The sequence below is a fragment of the Choloepus didactylus genome, chromosome 18 (genome assembly GCF_015220235.1).
Source record: "Choloepus didactylus isolate mChoDid1 chromosome 18, mChoDid1.pri, whole genome shotgun sequence".
NCBI classification, from domain to species: domain Eukaryota; kingdom Metazoa; phylum Chordata; class Mammalia; order Pilosa; family Megalonychidae; genus Choloepus; species Choloepus didactylus.
In genome coordinates this window covers 58,242,818-58,263,958 of record NC_051324.1, presented here as the reverse complement: position 1 = coordinate 58,263,958, position 21,141 = coordinate 58,242,818, and the positions used below count along the sequence as shown (strand labels likewise).

At 38.0% G+C, this 21,141-nt stretch overlaps 1 protein-coding gene across 1 annotated transcript in view; it reads left to right on the top strand.

Moving 5' to 3' along the window:
- The first annotated feature begins 897 nt into the window (after window positions 1-897).
- Window positions 898-21,141, top strand: part of LOC119514796 — a 42,313-nt gene continuing 22,069 nt past the window's right edge. The window contains exons 1-2 of the mRNA XM_037810520.1: window positions 898-927; window positions 2,014-2,063. Of these exons, the coding sequence (XP_037666448.1) occupies window positions 2,033-2,063 (31 nt within the window). The 5' untranslated portion in view covers window positions 898-927; window positions 2,014-2,032. The remainder of the gene's footprint in view (window positions 928-2,013; window positions 2,064-21,141) is intronic.

The window sequence follows — 21,141 nt, the reverse complement described above, 5'->3', positions numbered from 1 at the left end:
TAGGGAAAGTCAGAGGAGAAAAATGAACTATGTTCACATTCCATTATTGTTATTTGCCACTAATTATCACCTTTGCATTCAATTAGATACAGCACTCCACTGCATGGTTTCATTCTCACTGGAGGGCAAAATGAAAGTTATTTCCAAGGCAAATAATTTAAAAGTATCTTTGTGAAATGATACCTTTCTACAATGTCTCTAAATTTCTACATGTGACTTTTGCCTTTTTTTGCAGATGATGGAAATGTATATCATAGTAGATTGCTAGATGGTGTGAAGTCTTTCAGAGGTGAGTAAAAACCATGATGAGAAGGCAGATAAATAAGATTCTCCTGCCTCACATTTGTATTGTTATTTCATTATTCTTTTGTGAATCTTACCACCTCTCATATGAATTGATTCTATATTTATTTTGCTGTGTTTTCCAAATAGTCTTTCATTTTGCTGCTTATTAACTTTGACTTTTGCCAAATTTAGTTGAAAAGCAGATTTTAACCTGGGTCTACATATAAAACGTGAAGTAAAGAATTCATAGTCGTTCAGTAATTGAAAGAACTAAACTAAGCATTTAGACCCACCTACAGGACAAATTTTCAATTGGTTGTCTCCACCATTGTAATTCACTGGAGAATGTATTTGTGCTTTGTAAGACTGTCTTCAAGAACAAACTTGAAGAGAGTACAATTCTATTTTGTCCTCTTTTGTACACTGGAACATGTTGGGTCATTGATATTTTTGCTGAAAATCATGGTACATGGGGATTAAAATTTTCTCATTCAGGGAGGTCATTAAATTTCCTTGTGTTTCTCATTCTTGCCTTAGGTGGGAAGGTTGATGTTAGTAACTTGGGCAATATTCTGGAAAACATGGAAATCAAGCTCCCAGATAAGAAAGTTAAAGATTTGTCACAAAACCTACTGATTGATGGTGAGCATCATTGATATTTTTAGATCCTTTAGAGAAATTTAGACATATATGGGCTTATGGATGAGAATTCCTGGAGCTAGATCTAATACTACTTTTTAAATCTTAGGAAAAAACCCAGTGCTAAAATAATTTTCATTAACCTCAGGATGCAAAGTACGTGTGCTGGGGTGAATTATAGGTGTTATCTTTTCTTGAAAGACGTTGAAGGGGCAGCTTATTATCCACAGAGAAGAGGTTGCTAATTTCAGATTATTGACATCTTTTAAATATCTTTTAAAGCTCATGTCACCTAGCTATACATCCCTCAGTATCTCTGTGATATACCAACTTCCTGGTACCTTCCCCAGTTTTGGCACTGGCTTACATTACTCCTTCCTGGTCTCATCCCTTCGCTACAATAGGAACGTTAAACAGCAATACTTTACCTTCTCTTTAAATCACCTTCCAGTTCTCTTAGTCATATTCCCAAGAAATATACCTCTTATATTCGTCAAAAATACTAATCCCTGGATTTCTCCATTTTTTCCCAGTATGTTGACTCTCTTCTAACTTTACTTTTTCACTGTCACAGCTGCTGCTCTATAAAACTCTGGACATTTGATCAAACCAGTCATTCAAATTTCCACTTCTTTTGCTGAGCCTTGCTAAAGAAAACCATGTAAACTTGCAGATTAGTGCTACTCCAAATTCATGCTCTTTAATTTCAGCTGGAAGCTTTTTGCTGCTGGGCTACCTTTCTAGAAATCTTTAGACACCTCCCTTTTAGTTTCCTTCAGTGCTTATTCCAAATTTCTGCCTCTTCTGGAAATCCCTATCCTACTACCCTGCATCTTCCAAATACACTTGCACATACCTTGCCTCTCCAACTTCGTTTTCTTTTCCTTACTGGTTCATGCACACTATTTTGATAACCTCTTATATTGATTCAAATAACTAATTTGTAGATTCTCTTGGATTTTCTCCCTAAGTAATCATATCATCTGCAAATAGTAAATGTTTTATTTCTTCCCTTTCAATTCTTATGCTTTGTATTTCTTTTTTCTTCCTTACTGTGTTGACTTGGACTTCAAATACAATGTTGAATAGAAATTATGAGAGTAGGATAATGGGAATCCTTGATCTGTTCATTTTCAAAGGTAAAACTTTCAATATTTCATTATAGTTGTGTTGCCATAAGTTTTTATAAATAACCTTTATGAGTTTGAAGAAGTTTTTACCTAGTTTGCTAAGAACTTTTATCATGAATGGAAATCAAATTTGGAAAATTATTTTATTACATATATGGAGAGGATCGTGTAATTTTTTTCCTTTAATCTGTTAATGTGGGGATTATATTGATTTTCTAATGTTAAGTCAACCTTGTATTCTGGAATAAACCCAATTTGGGGTTTATCTATTTCTGGATTTGATTTGCTAATATTTTGTCTAGGACTTTTGCATTCACATTCATAAATAAGATTGGCCGGTAATTTTCCTTTCTTAATACTATCCTTATTGGGTTTTGTTATTAAGGTTGTGCTAGCCTCATAACATGGAATGAAGAGTTTACCTTCTTTTTCTTAATTCCCTGGAAGAGTTTTTTAAAGATTGGAATTATTTCTTACTTGAATATTTAATACAAATCATTAGTGAAGATACCTAGGCTTGAAGTTTTCTTTGAGAGAAAAATTTTGACTACAAATGTAATTTCTTTAAAACTAACATGATTCTTCAAGTTTTATCTTTCTTCTAATGACAATTTTAGAAAATTATATTGTCTCAGAATTTTGCTTTTATACAAATTTTAAAAATTATTAGTATAAAATTGTTCGATTTATTATTACATTAATGTCTTAAAGATCAATTGCGATACTCTTTTTTCCTGGTATTGGTTATTTATGCCTTCTCTCCTTTTTTATTAATCTCCCCAGCTAGATTTTAATTATATTAGTTTTTACAAAGAACTAGCATTTAGCTTCATGGATACACTCTATTGAAATTTTATTATATTTTTTTAACTATTATTTCCTCACTCTATCTTTTTTCCTTTATTGAGATGAAGATTTGGCTCATTAATTTTTGGACTTTATACTTATCTAATAAATGCATTTAAAAATATGTCTTCTCCAATTTTATAATAGTGTAGATTATAAGGGGTGACAGTGTGATTGTGAAGACCTTGTGGATCACACCCCCTTTATCTAGTGTATGGACGAGTAGAAAAATGGGGATAAAAACTAAAGGACAAATGGGGTGGGATGGGGGGATGATTTGGGTGTTCTTTTTCACTTTTATTTTTTATTCTTGTTCTGGTTCTTTCTGATGTAAGAAAAATGTTCAGAGATAGATTGTGGTGATGAATGCATAACTATGTTATCATACTGTGGACAGTTGATTGTATACCCATGGATGATTGTATGGTGTGTTAATGTATTTCAATAACACTGAATTTAACTAAAAAAAAACAAGTGATTTCCCATCCAGAAAAAAAAAAATGTCTTCTTCTAAGTACTGCTTTAGCTGTATGCCACAAATTTTTATCATTGTTTTCATTCAATTCAAAATATTTAATAGTCTACATTATGATTTACTTTTCATTTTTTTTTACATCCATTTTTTTATCTTCATTTTATTGAGATACATTCACATACCACGCAGTCATACAAAACAAATCGTACTTTTGATTGTTTACAGTACCATTACATAGTTGTACATTCATCACCCATATCAATCCCTGACACCTTCATTAGCACACACACAAGAATAACAAGAATAATAATTAGAGTGAAAAAGAGCAATTGAAGTAAAAAAGAACACTGGGTACCTTTGTCTGTTTGTTTCCTTCCCCTATTTTTCTACTCATCCATCCATAAACTAGACAAAGTGGAGTGTGGTCCTTATGGCTTTCCCAATCCCCTTGTCACCCCTCATAAGCTACATTTTTCTACAACTGTCTTCGAGATTCATGGGTTCTGGGTTGTAGTTTGATAGTTTCAGGTATCCACCACCAGCTACCCCAATTCTTTAGAACCTAAAAAGGGTTGTCTAAAGTGTGCGTAAGAGTGCCCACCAGAGTGACCTCTCGGCTCCTTTTGGATTCTCTCTGCCACTGAAGCTTGTTTCATTTCCTTTCACATCCCCCTTTTGCTCAAGAAGATGTTCTCCGTCCCACGATGCCAGGTCTACATTCCTCCCTGGGAGTCATGTTCCACGTTGCCAGGGAGATTCACACCCCTGGGTGTCTGATCCCACGTAGGGGGGAGGGCAGTGATTTCACCTTTCAAGTTGGCTTAGCTAGAGAGAGAGGGCCACATCTGAGCAACAAAGAGGCATTCGGAAGGAGGCTCTTAGGCACAATTATAGGGAGGCCTAGCCTCTCCTTTGCAGCAACCGTCTTCCCAAGGGCAAATTCCGTGGTAGAGGGCTCAATCCATCAAACCACCAATCCCCTATGTCTGTGGGCATGTTAGCAACCATCGAGGTAGGGCAGGCCAATACCCCTGCATTCTCCACCAGGTCCTCAAGGAGGCTCTGCATATTTTTTTCCTTGTTTTTTTTCTTTTTTTTTAACTTTTTTTTTCTAAATCAACTGTATGAAAAATAAAAAAAAAATAAAAAAAATAAAAAAAACATACAATAAAAGAACATTTCAAAGAGACCATAACAAGGGAGTAAGAAAAAGACAACTAACCTAAGATAACTACTTTACTTCCAACATTTTCTTACTCTACTCCAAGAAAGTTACCTAATATAGCAACATTTCTGTGAACTTGGTCCTACTATACCCATCAGAAATTAACAGACCATAGTCATTCCTGGGCATTCCCAGAACATTAAATTTACCCATGACAGCTTATCTGTTCTTCTTGGATTATTGTTCCCCCTTCCTTAATTGCTCTCTATTGCTAGTTCCCCTACATTCTACATTATAAACCATTCGTTTTACATTTTTCAAAGTTCACATTAGTGGTAGCATATAATATTTCTCTTTTTGTGCCTGGCTTATTTCGCTCAGCATTATGTCTTCAAGATTCATCCATGTTGTCATATGTTTCACAACATCGTTCCTTCTTACTGCCGTGTAGTATTCCATCGTGTGTATATACCACATTTTATTTATCCACTCATCTGTTGAAGGACATTTGGGTTGTTTCCATCTCTTGGCAATTGTGAATAATGCTGCTATGAACATTGGCGTGCAGATGTGCGTGTCACTGCTCTCCGATCTTCCGGGTATATACCGAGAAGTGCAATCGCTGGATTGAAGGGTATCTCTATATCTAGTTTTCTAAGGAACTGCCAGACTGACTTCCAGAGTGGCTGAACCATTATACAGTCCCACCAACAATGAATAAGAGTTCCAATTTCTCCACATTCCCTCCAGCATTTGTAGTTTCCTGTTTGTTTAATGGCAGCCATTCTAATCGGTGTGAGATGGTATCTCATTGTGGTCTTAATTTGCATCTCTCTAATAGCTAGTGAAGCTGAACATTTTTTCATGTGTTTCTTGGCCATTTGTATTTCCTCTTCAGAGAACTGTCTTTTCATATCTTTTGCCCACTTTATAATTGGGCTGTCTGTATTATTATTTTTTTTTAAATTCAGTTTTATTGAAATATATTCACAAACCATACAGTCAGTCATCCATGATATACAATCAACTGTTCACAGTATGATCATATAGTTATGCGTTCATCACCACAATCTATTTCTGAACATTTTCCTTACATCAGAAAGAATCAGAATAAGAATAAAAAATAAAAGTGAAAAGAGAATACCCAAACCATCCCCCCATCCCACCCTATTTGTCATTTAGTTTTTACTCCCTTTTTTCTACTGATTTTTTTTCAATTTTTTAACTTTGTTTATCAAAAAATTAAAAACAAACAGGCAAACAACAACCAAAAAAAAACCCCACAACATTTCAAACAAAGCAATGGATTAAGGAAAACAAATAACCTAAAATAACTACTTTGCTTCCAATATGTTCCTACCATACCCCAAGAAAATTAATAAACCATGTCCAAACAGAGGAGTAAGAAAAACAAATAATCTAAAATAACTAGATTGCTTCCAACATGTTCCTACCATACCCCAAGAAAATTAACAACCCCTAAGAAAACAAAGGAATAAGAGAAAAAAAAAACCTAAAATAACTCTATTGCTTCCAACATGATCTTACTATATCGAAGAAAGTTTACAAACCATAATCATTCCTGAGCATTCCCATAACATTGAGATTACCCTCCATAGTTTATCTGTTCTTATTAGATTATCATTCCCCCTCCACTAATTGGTATCTCTAGGTCCCCTACATTCTACAGTATAAAACATTGTACATTTTTCACAGAATTCACATTAGTGGTAACATACAATATCTCTCTTTTTGTGCCTGGCTTATTTTGCTCAGCATTATGTCTTTTATTTTTTTATTTTTTTTTTTAATCTTCATTTTATTGAGATATATTCACATACCACGCAGTCATACAAAACAAATCGTACATTCGATTGTTCACAGTACCATTACATAGTTGTACATTCATCACCCAAATCAATCCCTGACACCTTCATTAGCACACACACAAGAATAACAAGAATAATAATTAGAGTGAAAAAGAGCAATTGAAGTAAAAAAGAACACTGGGTACCTTTGTCTGTTTGTTTCCTTCCCCTATTTTTCTACTCATCCATCCATAAACTAGACAAAGTGGCGTGTGGTCCTTATGGCTTTCCCAATCCCCTTGTCACCCCTCATAAGCTACATTTTTCTACAACTGTCTTCGAGATTCATGGGTTCTGGGTTGTAGTTTGATAGTTTCAGGTATCCACCACCAGCTACCCCAATTCTTTAGAACCTAAAAAGGGTTGTCTAAAGTGTGTGTAAGAGTGCCCACCAGAGTGACCTCTCGGCTCCTTTTGGATTCTCTCTGCCACTGAAGCTTGTTTCATTTCCTTTCACATCCCCCTTTTGCTCAAGAAGATGTTCTCCGTCCCACGATGCCAGGTCTACATTCCTCCCCGGGAGTCATGTTCCACGTTGCCAGGGAGATTCACTCCCCTGGGTGTCTGATCCCACGTAGGGGGGAGGGCAGTGATTTCACCTTTCAAGTTGGCTTAGCTAGAGAGACAGGGCCACATCTGAGCAACAAAGAGGCATTCGGGAGGAGGCTCTTAGGCACAACCATAGGGAGGCCTAGCCTCTCCTTTGCAGCAACCGTCTTCCCAAGGGTAAAACCTGTGGTAGAGGGCTCAACCCATCAAACCACCAGTCCCCTATGTCTGTGGTCATGTTAGCAGCCATGGAGGTGGGGTAGGCGAATACCCCTGCATTCTCCATAGGCTCCTCAAGGGGGCACTGCATCGTTTTTTTTTTCCTTTTTTTTTTTTTTTTAACTTTCCCTTCTTTTTTAAATCAACTGTATGAAAAAAAAGTTAAAAAGAAAACAAATATACAATAACAATAAAAGAACATTTCAAAGAGACCATAACAAGGGAGTAAGAAAAAGACAACTAACCTAAGATAACTGCTTAACTTCCAACATGTTCCTACTTTACCCCAAGAAAGTTACATAATATAGCAACATTTCTGTGAACTTGTTCCTACTATATCCATCAGAAATTAACAGACCATAGTCATTCCTGGGCATCCCCAGAACGTTAAATAGCTTATCTGTTCTTCTTGGATTATTGTTCCCCCTTCCTTAATTGCTCTCTACTGCTAGTTCCCCTACATTCTACATTATAAACCATTTGTTTTACATTTTTCAAAGTTCACATTAGTGGTAGCATATAATATTTCTCTTTTTGTGCCTGGCTTATTTCGCTCAGCATTATGTCTTCAAGGTTCATCCATGTTGTCATATGTTTCACGAGATCGTTCCTTCTTACTGCCGCGTAGTATTCCATCGTGTGTATATACCACATTTTATTTATCCACTCATCTGTTGAAGGACATTTGGGTTGTTTCCATCTCTTGGCAATTGTGAATAATGCTGCTATGAACATTGGTGTGCAGATATCTGTTCGTGTCACTGCTTTCCGACCTTCCGGGTATATACCGAGAAGTGCAATCGCTGGATCGAATGGTAACTCTATATCTACTTTTCTAAGGAACTGCCAGACTGACTTCCAGAGTGGCTGAACCATTATACAGTCCCACCAACAATGAATAAGAGTTCCAATTTCTCCACATCCCCTCCAGCATTTGTAGTTTCCTGTTTGTTTAATGGCAGCCATTCTAACCGGTGTTAGATGGTATCTCATTGTGGTCTTCATTTTCATCTCTCTAATAGCTAGTGAAGCTGAACATTTTTTCATGTGTTTCTTGGCCATTTGTATTTCCTCTTCAGAGAACTGTCTTTTCATATCTTTTGCCCATTTTATAATTGGGCCGACTGTACTATTGTCATTGAGTTGTAGGATTTCTTTGTATATGCAAGATATCAGTCTTTTGTCAGATACATGGTTTCCAAAAATTTTTTCCCATTGAGTTGGCTGCCTCTTTACCTTTTTGAGAAATTCCTTTGAGGTGCAGAAACTTCTAAGCTTGAGGAGTTCCCATTTATCTATTTTCTCTTTTGTTGCTTGTGCTTTGGGTGTAAAGTCTAGGAAGTGGCCGCCTAATACAAGGTCTTGAAGATGTTTTCCTACATTATCTTCTAGGAGTTTTATGGTACTTTCTTTTATATTGAGATCTTTGGTCCATTTTGAGTTAATTTTTGTGTAGGGGGTGAGGTAGGGGTCCTCTTTCATTCTTTTGGATATGGATATCCAACTCTCCCAGCCCCATTTGTTGAAAAGATCATTATGACTCACTTCAGTGACTTTGGAGGCCTTATCAAAGATCAGTCGGCCATAGATCTGAGGGTCTATCTCCGAATTCTCAATTCGATTCCATTGATCTATATGTCTATCTTTGTGCCAGTACCATGCTGTTTTGGCAACTGTGGCTTTATAATAAGCTTGAAAGTCAAGGAGTGTAAGTCCTCCCACTTCGTTTTTCTTTTTTAGAGTGTCTTTAGCAATTCGAGGCATCTTCCCTTTCCAAATAAATTTGATAACTAGCTTTTCCAAGTCTGCAAAGTAGGTTGTTGGAATTTTGATTGGGATTGCATTGAATCTGTAGATGAGTTTGGGTAGAATTGACATCTTAATGACATTTAGCCTTCCTATCCATGAACATGGAACATTTTTCCATCTTTTAAGGTCCCCTTCTATTTCTTTTAGTAGAGTTATGTAGTTTTCTTTGTATAGGTCTTTTACATCTTTGGTTAAGTTTATTCCTAGGTACTTGATTTTTTTAGTTGCTATTGAAAACGGTATCTTTTTCTTGAGTGTCTCTTCAGTTTGTTCATTTCTAGCATATAGAAACATTACTGACTTATGTGCATTAATCTTGTATCCCGCTACTTTGCTAAATTTGTTTATTAGCTCTAGTAGCTGTATCGTCGATTTCTCAGGGTTTTCTAGATATAAGATCATATCATCTGCAAACAATGACAGTTTTACTTCTTCTTTTCCAATTTGGATGCCTTTTATTTTTTTGTCTTGCCGGATTGCCCTGGCTAGCACTTCCAGCACAATGTTGAATAACAGTGGTGACAGCGGGCATCCTTGTCTTGTTCCTGATCTTAGAGGGAAGGCTTTCAGTCTCTCACCATTGAGTACTATGCTGGCTGTGGGTTTTTCATATATGCTCTTTATCATGTTGAGGAAGTTTCCTTCAATTCCTACCTTTTGAAGTGTTTTTATCAAAAAGGGATGTTGGATTTTGTCAAATGCTTTTTCAGCATCTATTGAGATGATCAATTGATTTTTCCCTTTTGACTTGTTAATGTGTTGTAATACATTGATTGATTTTCTTATGTTGAACCATCCTTGCATGCCTGGAATGAACCCCACTTGGTCATGGTGTATGATTTTTTTAATGTGTCTTTGGATTCGATTTGCAAGTATTTTGTTGAGGATTTTTGCATCTATATTCATTAGGGAGATTGGCCGGTAGTTTTCCTTTTTTGTAGCATCTTTGCCTGGTTTTGGTATTAGATTGATGTTAGCTTCATAAAATGAGTTAGGTAGTGTTCCATTTTCTTCAATGTTTTGAAAGAGTTTAAGTAAGATTGGTGTCAGTTCTTTCTGGAAAGTTTGGTAGAATTCCCCTGTGAAGCCATCTGGCCCTGGGCATTTATTTGTGGGAAGATTTTTGATGACTGATTGGATCTCTTTGCTTGTGATGGGTTGGTTGAGGTCTTCTATTTCTTCTCTGGTCAGTCTAGGTTGTTCATATGTTTCCAGGAAATTGTCCATTTCTTCTACATTATCCAGTTTGTTGCCATACAGTTGTTCATAATGTCCTCTTATAATTTTTTTAATTTCTTCAGGATCTGCAGTTATGTCACCTTTTTCATTCATTATTTTGTTTATATGGGTCTTCTCTCTTTTTGATTTTGTCAGTCTAGCTAGGGGCTTGTCAATCTTGTTGATCTTCTCAAAGAACCAACTTTTGGTGATAGTTACCCTCTCTATTGTTTTTTTGTTCTCTATGTCATTTATTTCTGCTTTAATCCTTGTTATTTCTTTTCTTGTACTTGGTTTAGGATTGGTTTGCTGTTCATTTTCTAGCGTCTTCAGTTGATCCATTAGTTCTTTGATTTTGGCTCTTTCTTCCTTTTTAATATATGCGTTTAGTGCTATAAATTTCCCCCTTAGCACTGCTTTTGCTGCATCCCATAGGTTTTGGTATGCTGTGTTCTCATTTTCATTCGTCTCTATATATTTAGCAATTTCTCTTGCTATTTCTTCTTTAACCCACTGATTGTTTAGCAGTGTGTTGTTTAACCTCCAGGTATTTGTGAATTTTCAAAGTCTCTGATGGTTATTGACTTCTAATTGTATTCCATTGTGGTCAGAGAATGTGCTTTGAATAATTTCAATCTTTTTAAATTTATTGAGGCTTGGTTTATGTCCCAGCATATGATCTATTCTGGAGAAAGTTCCGTGAGCACTAGAAAAGTACGTGTATCCTGGTGATTTGGGATGTAATGTCCTGTATATGTCTGTTAAATCTAATTCATTTATCAGATTGTTTAGGTTTTCAATTTCCTTATTGGTCTTCTGTCTGGTTGATGTATCTATAGGAGAGAGTGATGTGTTGAAGTCTCCCACAATTATTGTGGAAACATCAATTGCTTCCTTTAGTTTTGCCAGTGTTTCTCTCATGTATTTTGTGGCACCTTGATTGGGTGCATAGACATTTACGATTGTTATTTCTTCTTGTTGAATTGCCCCTTTTCTTAGTATGTAGTGGCCTTCTTTGTCTCTCAAAACATCCCTGCATTTGAAGTCTATTTTATCTGAGATTAATATTGCTACACCTGCTTTCTTTTGGCTGTAGCTTGCATGAAATATTTTTTTCCATCCTTTCACTTTCAGTTTCTTTGTGTCCCTGGGTCTAAGATGAGTCTCTTGTATGCAACATATTGATGGTTCATTTTTTTGATCCATTCTGCGAATCTATATCTTTTAATTGGGGAGTTTAATCCATTTACATTCAACGTTATAACCGTGAAGGCATTTCTTGAATCAGCCATCTCATCCTTTGGTTTATGTTTGTCATATTTTTCCCCTCTGTCTATTAATATCCTTTATTGAACCCATACCGAATCTCTGTAGTACTGAACCTTTCTCCAAGTCTCTCTGTCCTTTCTTTGTTTCTCTGTCTGTAGGGCTCCCTTTAGTATCTCCAGTAGGGCAGGTCTCTTGTTAGCAAATTCTCTCAGCATTTGTTTGTCTGTGAAAAATTTAAGCTCTCCCTCAAATTTGAAGGAGAGCTTTGCTGGATAAAGTATTCTTGGCTGGAAATTTTTCTCACTCAGAATTTTAAATATATCGTGCCACTGCCTTCTCACCTCCATGGTGGCTGCTGAGTAGTCACTACTTAGTCTTATGCTGTTTCCTTTGTGTGTGGTGAATTGCTTTTCTCTTGCTGCTTTCAGAACTTGCTCCTTCTCTTCTGTGTTGATAGTGTGATCAGTATATGTCTCGGAGTGGGTTTATTTGGATTTATTCTATTTGGAGTTTCGCTGAGCATTTATGATTTGTGTATTTTGTTGTTTAGAAGATTTGGGAAGTTTTCCCCAACAATTTCTTTGAATACTCTTCCTAGACCTTTACCCTTTTCTTCCCCTTCTGGGACACCAATGAGTCTTATATTTCAGACAGTTTCATATTATCTATCATATCCCTGAAGTCCATTTCGATTTTTTCAATTTTTTTCCCCATTCTTTCTTTTATGCTTTCATTTTCCATTCTGTCATCTTCCAGGTCACTGATTCGTTGTTCAACTTCCTCTAGTCTTGTACTATGAGTGTCCAGAATGTTTTTAATTTGGTCAACAGTTTCTTTAATTTCCATACGATCATCCATTTTTTTATTTAGTCTTACAATGTCTTCTTTATGCTCTTCTAGGGTCTTCTTGATTTCCTTTATCTCCCGTACTATTGTCTCATTGTTCATCTTTAGTTCTTTGAGTAGCTGCTCTAGGTGCTGTGTCTCTTCTGGTCTTTTGATTTGGGTGCTTGGGCTTGGGTTATCCACATCGTCTGGTTTTTTCATATGCTTTATAATTTTCTGTTGTTTTTGGCCTCGTGGCATTTGCTGAACTTGATAGGGTTCTTTTAGGATTTGTAGACCAATTGAAGTCCTTATCTCTAATTTATCAGATCTACAGCTTCGTGGAGTACACTTTCTCTAACTAACCAGCAGGTGGCGTCCACGAGCCACCTGTCTCCACAAGCCAGTTCTCCCCTGCTTAGCCTTTTTGGTGAGTGGGGGAGTGAGTCTTGTGGGGTCCAATTGGTGTACCAAGCTTGCGTGTGTAGTTGGTGTTGCCTGCCCTGTATGTGGGGCGTGTTTCTGGGCAGTCAGGGAGGCGGGGTGGCCCTAACAATCAAATCCTCCTGGTGATCCTAGAGTTTTAAAGCTGCTGCAATAGTCTAATCCTTCAGTTCAGTCCTGCCACAGTTTGTCTCTGCCACTGACCCACAAGTCCTTGGTATTGGCGTGTGGCCCCTGAGACTTGTGAGTGGGTCCCTCTTCCAGGCCTTGCACCCCCTGGTCCTCTGTTGAGGGATGACTCTGCTATGTCACAGGTGAGTGCTGTCCCCCCAGGGTGGTTCTGGCCTGCCGGTCTGTGTAGAGAGGCTCCCAGTCTGCTGAAATGATGTCTGAATGGGGCTTGTTAATTCCCATTGCTCCACCTTCCCAAGTGTAGGACAACCAGCTGAGGGTGCAGGGAAGGCTAATGTCCACACCCAATTTTGTGGTGTATACATGTTATCTGAAGCACTTCCATCACACTGGGCTGTCTGGGGCAGCTCTGGGCTATGGGACCGGTGACAGGCAGGAGTGTTTCCTGTCCACCAGGATGATGGCTGTGAGAGGATGCCCTCCTTTTCTTGGGAAGTTGTGGTGTTTAGTGAATTTTATCAGCCACTGGGTTATTGCCTTTTGTCTCAGAGCTCTCATTTCTGCTCTTGTCTTGACCTGCCCAAATTGCAAGTCTTTGAGGCTTTCTGTATTGGGCTTCTTAGAGTAATTGTTTTAGAAAAAGAAAAAAGGATTACAAAAAAAAAAAAAAAGGGCCCTCCTCACAGATCTAATGGGTTATTGAAATGCTAAGAGACAAAGCAGTTAGGGCCATTAAGGAAAGGTCCACAGGGCAGAGAGATCAGCTTTTCTTCGGGATTTGCATATGAGCCTCAGGGCCTGAGCTCTGCCCTTCCCCTTTCTATGTTCACCAGAACTCCAAAAATCCTCCGCTTTTATTTTGGAGTCTTTCGTGCTGTTTTTTTCTATGCCTGTCTCCTCTCTGCTGGGCTGGCTGCTCTCAGATTCTCTGGTGTCTGGTCTCAGTCTATCTGTGGTTGGAGTTTGAATCAGTAGAATGAGTTTCCGATAAGGGCTGCCACTGCAGTTCTCCCTTCTCCTTTCCGGAGCTGACAGCCCCTCCTCCCAAGGGACTGAGCCTGGCAGGGAGGGGTGTGGGTCCCCTGGCCACAAAAACTTACAGATTTTGCTGATCTCAGCAGTTCCACGTTTTCATGAGTGTTGTATGAAGTATGCCCAAAGTCAGATTGCTCTGTGGTGTCCAGTCCACGCAGTTCCTGGCTTTGTACCTACTTCCCTGGAGGAGTAACTAAAACATACACCTCACCAATCCACCATCTTGCCCTGCCTCCTCAAATATATAGGGTTCTTATTTTGGAGAATGGAAATGTTTTCGTAATGGATGGTGGTGACTGTGGTACATTCATTTTGCATGTCTTATATTATCCAGGAGGAGGGTAAGGTATTGATTTAGTGAGATTTTTGACAAAATAAGTTATAAGCAGGTTGTAACAGGACAAACATTTAAAAAACATAAATAGTGTGTTATTTCTTAACCAGTAGAGGGGAAAAATGGAATAATAAAAAGGTAACACAAAAGAAGTTAAGAGGTTGAGCCCTCTACCGTAGGTTTTACCCTTGGGAAGACGGTTGCTGCAAAGGAGAGGCTAGGCCTCCCTATAATTATGCCTAAGAGCCTCCTCCCGAATGCCTCTTTGTTGCTCAGATGTGGCCCTCTCTCTCTAGCTAAGCCAACTTGAAAGGTGAAATCACTGCCCTCCCCCCCTACGTGGGATCAGACACCCAGGGGAGCGAATCTCCCTGGCAACGTGGAATATGACTCCCGGGGAGGAATGTAGACCTGGCATCGTGGGATGGAGAACATCTTCTTGAGCAAAAGGGGGATGTGAAAGGAAATGAAATAAGCTTCAGTAGCAGAGAGAGTCCAAAAGTAGCCGAGAGGTCACTCTGGTGTGCACTCTTATGCACACTTTAGACAACCCTTTTTAGGTTCTAAAGAATTGGGGTAGCTGGTGGTGGATACCTGAAACTATCAAACTACAACCCAGAACCCATGAATCTCGAAGACAATTGTATAAAAATGTAGCTTATTAGGAGTGACAATGGGATTGGGAAAACCATAAGGACCACACTCCACTTTGTCTAGTTTATAGATGGATGAGTAGAAAAATAGGGGAAGGAAACAAACAAACAAACAGACAAAGTTACCCAGTGTTCTTTTTTAATTCAATTGCTGTTTTTCACTTTAATTATTATTCTTATTATTTTTGTGTGTGTGCTAATGAAGGTATCAGGGATTGATTTAGGTGATGAATGTACAGCTGTGTGGTGGTACTGTGAAGAATCGAATGTACGATTTGTTTTGTATGACTGCGTGGTATGTGAATATATCTCAATAAAATGAAGATTAAAAAAAAAAAAGAAGTAAAGAAAGGAGAGAAAAAGAAACGTTGACCAAATAGGACAAATAGAATGTATAAAATAATGGACTTAGTCCGAAGTATATCAGTAATTACATGAATTGCAAATGGTCTAAGGGCTCCAGTTCAAAACAAACATCGTTGACCTAGATTTTTAAAAATTCTAACTACATTCTATTTAGAAAATATATATCAAATCATAAGGGCAGAGAAAGGCTGAAAGTAAAATGATAGAAAAGGACATACTTAACAAATATTAACCAGAAGAAAGCTTGTATAACTATTTTAAATCAGAAAAACAGACTTTAAGGCAAAACACATTCAGATATAAATAGGTTACTTGGCAAAAATTAAATTCACCTGAAAGACACAAAAATTTTTAAAAATTAGTAACTTATATAGCCTCAAAATATATAAAACACAATATGATTCAATTATAAGGAGGATTATAAAAAAACACAGGAGATTTTAATATACTCCTCTTAGTAATTAAAGAAGTAAGCAGACAAAGAAATAAACAGTAAGGGATAGAGATTTATTTGAATAACACAAACAAACTTAATGGGCATAAAAAGAACATCAAACTCAACAACTTCAGAAAATATATATTTAAAAAGTGCTGAGTATATTGCAAAAAAACCCAAAACATTCTGACCATATGATAAATCACAAGCAAGTCTCAATAAGATTTAAAGGACTGAAATGATGGACATCATGTTTTATGACCACATTACAATCAAGCAAGAAATTAATTAAATTAAATACTTGAAATAAATAAATTAAAATAGATTGTTGGAAAACCTTTTATATTTTGAAATTAATAACTACTTTAATAATGAAAATTAGAGGTGGGGCAAGATGGCGGACTGGTGAGCTGTATGTTTTAGTTACTCCTCCAGGAAAGTAGGTATAAAGCCAGGAACTGCGTGGACTGGACACCGCAGAGCAATCTGACTTTGGGCATACTTCATACAACACTCATGAAAACGTGGAACTGCTGAGATCAGCGAAATCTGTAAGTTTTTGCGGCCAGGGGACCCGCGCCCCTCCCTGCCAGGCTCAGTCCCGTGGGAGGAGGGGCTGTCAGCTCCGGGAAGGAGAAGGGAGAACTGCAGTGGCAGCCCTTATCGGAAACTCTTCTACTGATCCAAACTCCAACCATAGATAGACTGAGACCAGACACCAGAGAATCTGAGAGCAGCCAGCCCAGCAGAGAGGAGACAGGCATAGAAAAAAAAACAACACAAAAAACTCCAAAATAAAAGCGGAGGATTTTTGGAGTTCTGGTGAACATAGAAAGGGGAAGGGCAGAGCTCAGGCCCTGAGGTGCATATGCAAATCTCGAAGAAAAGTTGATCTCTCTGCCCTGTGGACCTCTCCTTAATGGCCCTGGTTCCTTTGTCTCTTAGCATTTCAATAACCCATTAGATCTCTGAGGAGGGCCCTTTTTTTTTTTTTAATCCTTTTTTCTTTTTCTAAAACAATTACTCTAAGAAGCCCAATACAAAAAGCTTCAAAGACTTGCAGTTTGGGCAGGTCAAGTCAAGAGCAGAACTAAGAGAGCTCTGAGACAAAAGGCAATAATCCAGTGGCTGAGAAAATTCACTAAACACCACAACTTCCCAAGAAAAGGGGGGTGTCCTCTCACAGCCATCATCCTGGTGGACAGGAAACACTCCTGCCCATCGCCAGCCCCATAGCCCAGAGCTGCCCCAGACAACCCAGTGTGACGGAAGCGCTTCAAATAACAGGCACATACCACAAACCTGGGCGTGGACATTAGCCTTCCCTGCAACCTCAGCTGATTGTCCCAGAGTTGGGAAGGTGGAGCGGTGTGAATTAACAAAGCCCCATTCAGCCATCATTTCAGCAGGCTGGGAGCCTCCCTACACAGCTCTTCAGCCCAGAACTGCCCTGGGGGGACGGCACTCACCTGTGACATAGCACAGTCATCCCTCAACAGAGGACCCGGGGTGCACGGCCTGGAAGAGGGGCCCACTTGCAAGTCTCAGGAGCCATACGCCAATACCAAGGACTTGTGGGTCAGTGGCAGAGACAAACTGTGGCAGGACTGAACTGAAGGATTAGACTATTGCAGCAGCTTTAAAACTATAGGATCACCAGGAAGATTTGATTGTTAGGGCCACCCCGCCTCCCTGACTGCCCAGAAACACGCCCCACATACAGGGCAGGCAACACCAACTACACACGCAAGCTTGGTACACCAATTGGACCCCACAAGACTCACTCCCCCACTCACCAAAAAGGCTAAGCAGGGGAGAACTGGCTTGTGGAGAACAGGTGGCTCATGGACGCCACCTGCTGGTTAGTTAGAGAAAGTGTACTCCACGAAGCTGTAGATCTGATAAATTAGAGATAAGGACTTCAATTGGTCTACAAATTCTAAAAGAACCCTATCAAGTTCAGCAAATGCCACGAGGCCAAAAACAACAGAAAATTATAAAGCATATGAAAAAACCAGATGTTATGGATAACCCAAGCCCAAGCACCCAAATCAAAAGACCAGAAGAGACACAGCACCTAGAGCAGCTACTCAAAGAACTAAAGATGAACAATGAGACCATAGTATGGGATACAAAGGAAATCAAGAAGACCCTAGAAGAGCATAAAGAAGACATTGTAAGACTAAATAAAAAAATGGATGATCGTATGGAAATTAAAGAAACTGTTGACCAAATTAAAAACATTCTGGACACTCATAGTACAAGACTAGAGGAAGTTGAACAACGAATCAGTGACCTGGAAGATGACAGAATGGAAAATGAAAGCATAAAAGAAAGAATGGGGAAAAAAATTGAAAAAATCGAAATGGACCTCAGGGATATGATAGATAATATGAAATGTCTGAATATAAGACTCATTGGTGTCCCAGAAGGGGAAGAAAAGGGTAAAGGTCTAGGAAGAGTATTCAAAGAAATTGTTGGGGAAAACTTCCCAAATCTTCTAAACAACAAAAATACACAAATCATAAATGCTCAGCAAACTCCAAATAGAATAAATCCAAATAAACCCACTCCGAGACATATACTGATCACACTGTCAAACAGAAGAGAAGGAGCAAGTTCTGAAAGCAGCAAGAGAAAAGCAATTCACCACATACAAAGGAAACAGCATAAGACTAAGTAGTGACTACTCAGCAGCCACCATGGAGGTGAGAAGGCAGTGGCACGATATATTTAAAATTCTGAGTGAGAAAAATTTCCAGCCAAGAATACTTTATCCAGCAAAGCTCTCCTTCAAATTTGAGGGAGAGCTTAAATTTTTCACAGACAAACAAATGCTGAGAGAATTTGCTAACAAGAGACCTGCCCTACTGGAGATACTAAAGGGAGCCCTACAGACAGAGAAACAAAGAAAGGACAGAGAGACTTGGAGAAAGGTTCAGTACTACAGAGATTCGGTATGGGTTCAATAAAGGATATTAATAGACAGAGGGGAAAAATATGACAAACATAAACCAAAGGATGAGATGGCTGATTCAAGAAATGCCTTCACGGTTATAACGTTGAATGTAAATGGATTAAACTCCCCAATTAAAAGATATAGATTCGCAGAATGGATCAAAAAAAATGAACCATCAATATGTTGCATACAAGAGACTCATCTTAGACCCAGGGACACAAAGAAACTGAAAGTGAAAGGATGGAAAAAAATATTTCATGCAAGCTACAGCCAAAAGAAAGCAGGTGTAGCAATATTAATCTCAGATAAATAGACTTCAAATGCAGGGATGTTTTGAGAGACAAAGAAGGCCACTACATACTAATAAAAGGGGCAATTCAGCAAGAAGAAATAACAATCGTAAATGTCTATGCACCCAATCAAGGTGCCACAAAATACATGAGAGAAACACTGGCAAAACTAAAGGAAGCAATTGATGTTTCCACAATAATTGTGGGAGACTTCAACACATCACTCTCTCCTATAGATACATCAACCAGACAGAAGACCAATAAGGAAATTGAAAACCTAAACAATCTGATAAATGAATTAGATTTAACAGACATATACAGGACATTACATCCCAAATCACCAGGATACACGTACTTTTCTAGTGCTCACGGAACTTTCTCCAGAATAGATCGTATGCTGGGACATAAAACAAGCCTCAATAAATTTAAAAAGATTGAAATTATTCAAAGCACATTCTCTGACCACAATGGAATACAATTAGAAGTCAATAACCATCAGAGACTTAGAAAATTCACAAATACCTGGAGGTTAAACAACACACTCCTAAACAATCAGTGGGTTAAAGAAGAAATAGCAAGAGAAATTGCTAAATATATAGAGACGAATGAAAATGAGAACACAACATACCAAAACCTATGGGATGCAGCAAAAGCAGTGCTAAGGGGGAAATTTATAGCACTAAACGCATATATTAAAAAGGAAGAAAGAGCCAAAATCAAAGAACTAATGGATCAACTGAAGACGCTAGAAAATGAACAGCAAACCAATCCTAAACCAAGTACAAGAAAAGAAATAACAAGGATTAAAGCAGAAATAAATGACATAGAGAACAAAAAAACAATAGAGAGGGTAACTATCACCAAAAGTTGGTTCTTTGAGAAGATCAACAAGATTGACAAGCCCCTAGCTAGACTGACAAAATCAAAAAGAGAGAAGACCCATATAAACAAAATAATGAATGAAAAAGGTGACATAACTGCAGATCCTGAAGAAATTAAAAAAATTATAAGAGGACATTATGAACAACTGTATGGCAACAAACTGGATAATGTAGAAGAAATGGACAATTTCCTGGAAACATATGAACAACCTAGACTGACCAGAGAAGAAATAGAAGACCTCAACCAACCCATCACAAGCAAAGAGATCCAATCAGTCATCAAAAATCTTCCCACAAATAAATGCCCAGGGCCAGATGGCTTCACAGGGGAATTCTACCAAACTTTCCAGAAAGAACTGACACCAATCTTACTTAAACTCTTTCAAAACACTGAAGAAAATGGAACACTACCTAACTCATTTTATGAAGCTAACATCAATCTAATACCAAAACCAGGCAAAGATGCTACAAAAAAGGAAAACTACCGGCCAATCTCCCTAATGAATATAGATGCAAAAATCCTCAACAAAATACTTGCAAATCGAATCCAAAGACACATTAAAAAAATCATACACCATGACCAAGTGGGGTTCATTCCAGGCATGCAAGGATGGTTCAACATAAGAAAATCAATCAATGTATTACAACACATTAACAAGTCAAAAGGGAAAAATCAATTGATCATCTCAATAGATGCTGAAAAAGCATTTGACAAAATCCAACATCCCTTTTTGATAAAAACACTTCAAAAGGTAGGAATTGAAGGAAACTTCCTCAACATGATAAAGAGCATATATGAAAAACCCACAGCCAGCATAGTACTCAATGGTGAGAGACTGAAAGCCTTCCCTCTAAGATCAGGAACAAGACAAGGATGCCCGCTGTCACCACTGTTATTCAACATTGTGCTGGAAGTGCTAGCCAGGGCAATCCGGCAAGACAAAAAAATAAAAGGCATCCAAATTGGAAAAGAAGAAGTAAAACTGTCATTGTTTGCAGATGATATGATCTTATATCTAGAAAACCCTGAGAAATCGACGATACAGCTACTAGAGCTAATAAACAAATTTAGCAAAGTAGCGGGATACAAGATTAATGCACATAAGTCAGTAATGTTTCTATATGCTAGAAATGAACAAACTGAAGAGACACTCAAGAAAAAGATACCGTTTTCAATAGCAACTAAAAAAATCAAGTACCTAGGAATAAACTTAACCAAAGATGTAAAAGACCTATACAAAGAAAACTACATAACTCTACTAAAAGAAATAGAAGGGGACCTTAAAAGATGGAAAAATGTTCCATGTTCATGGA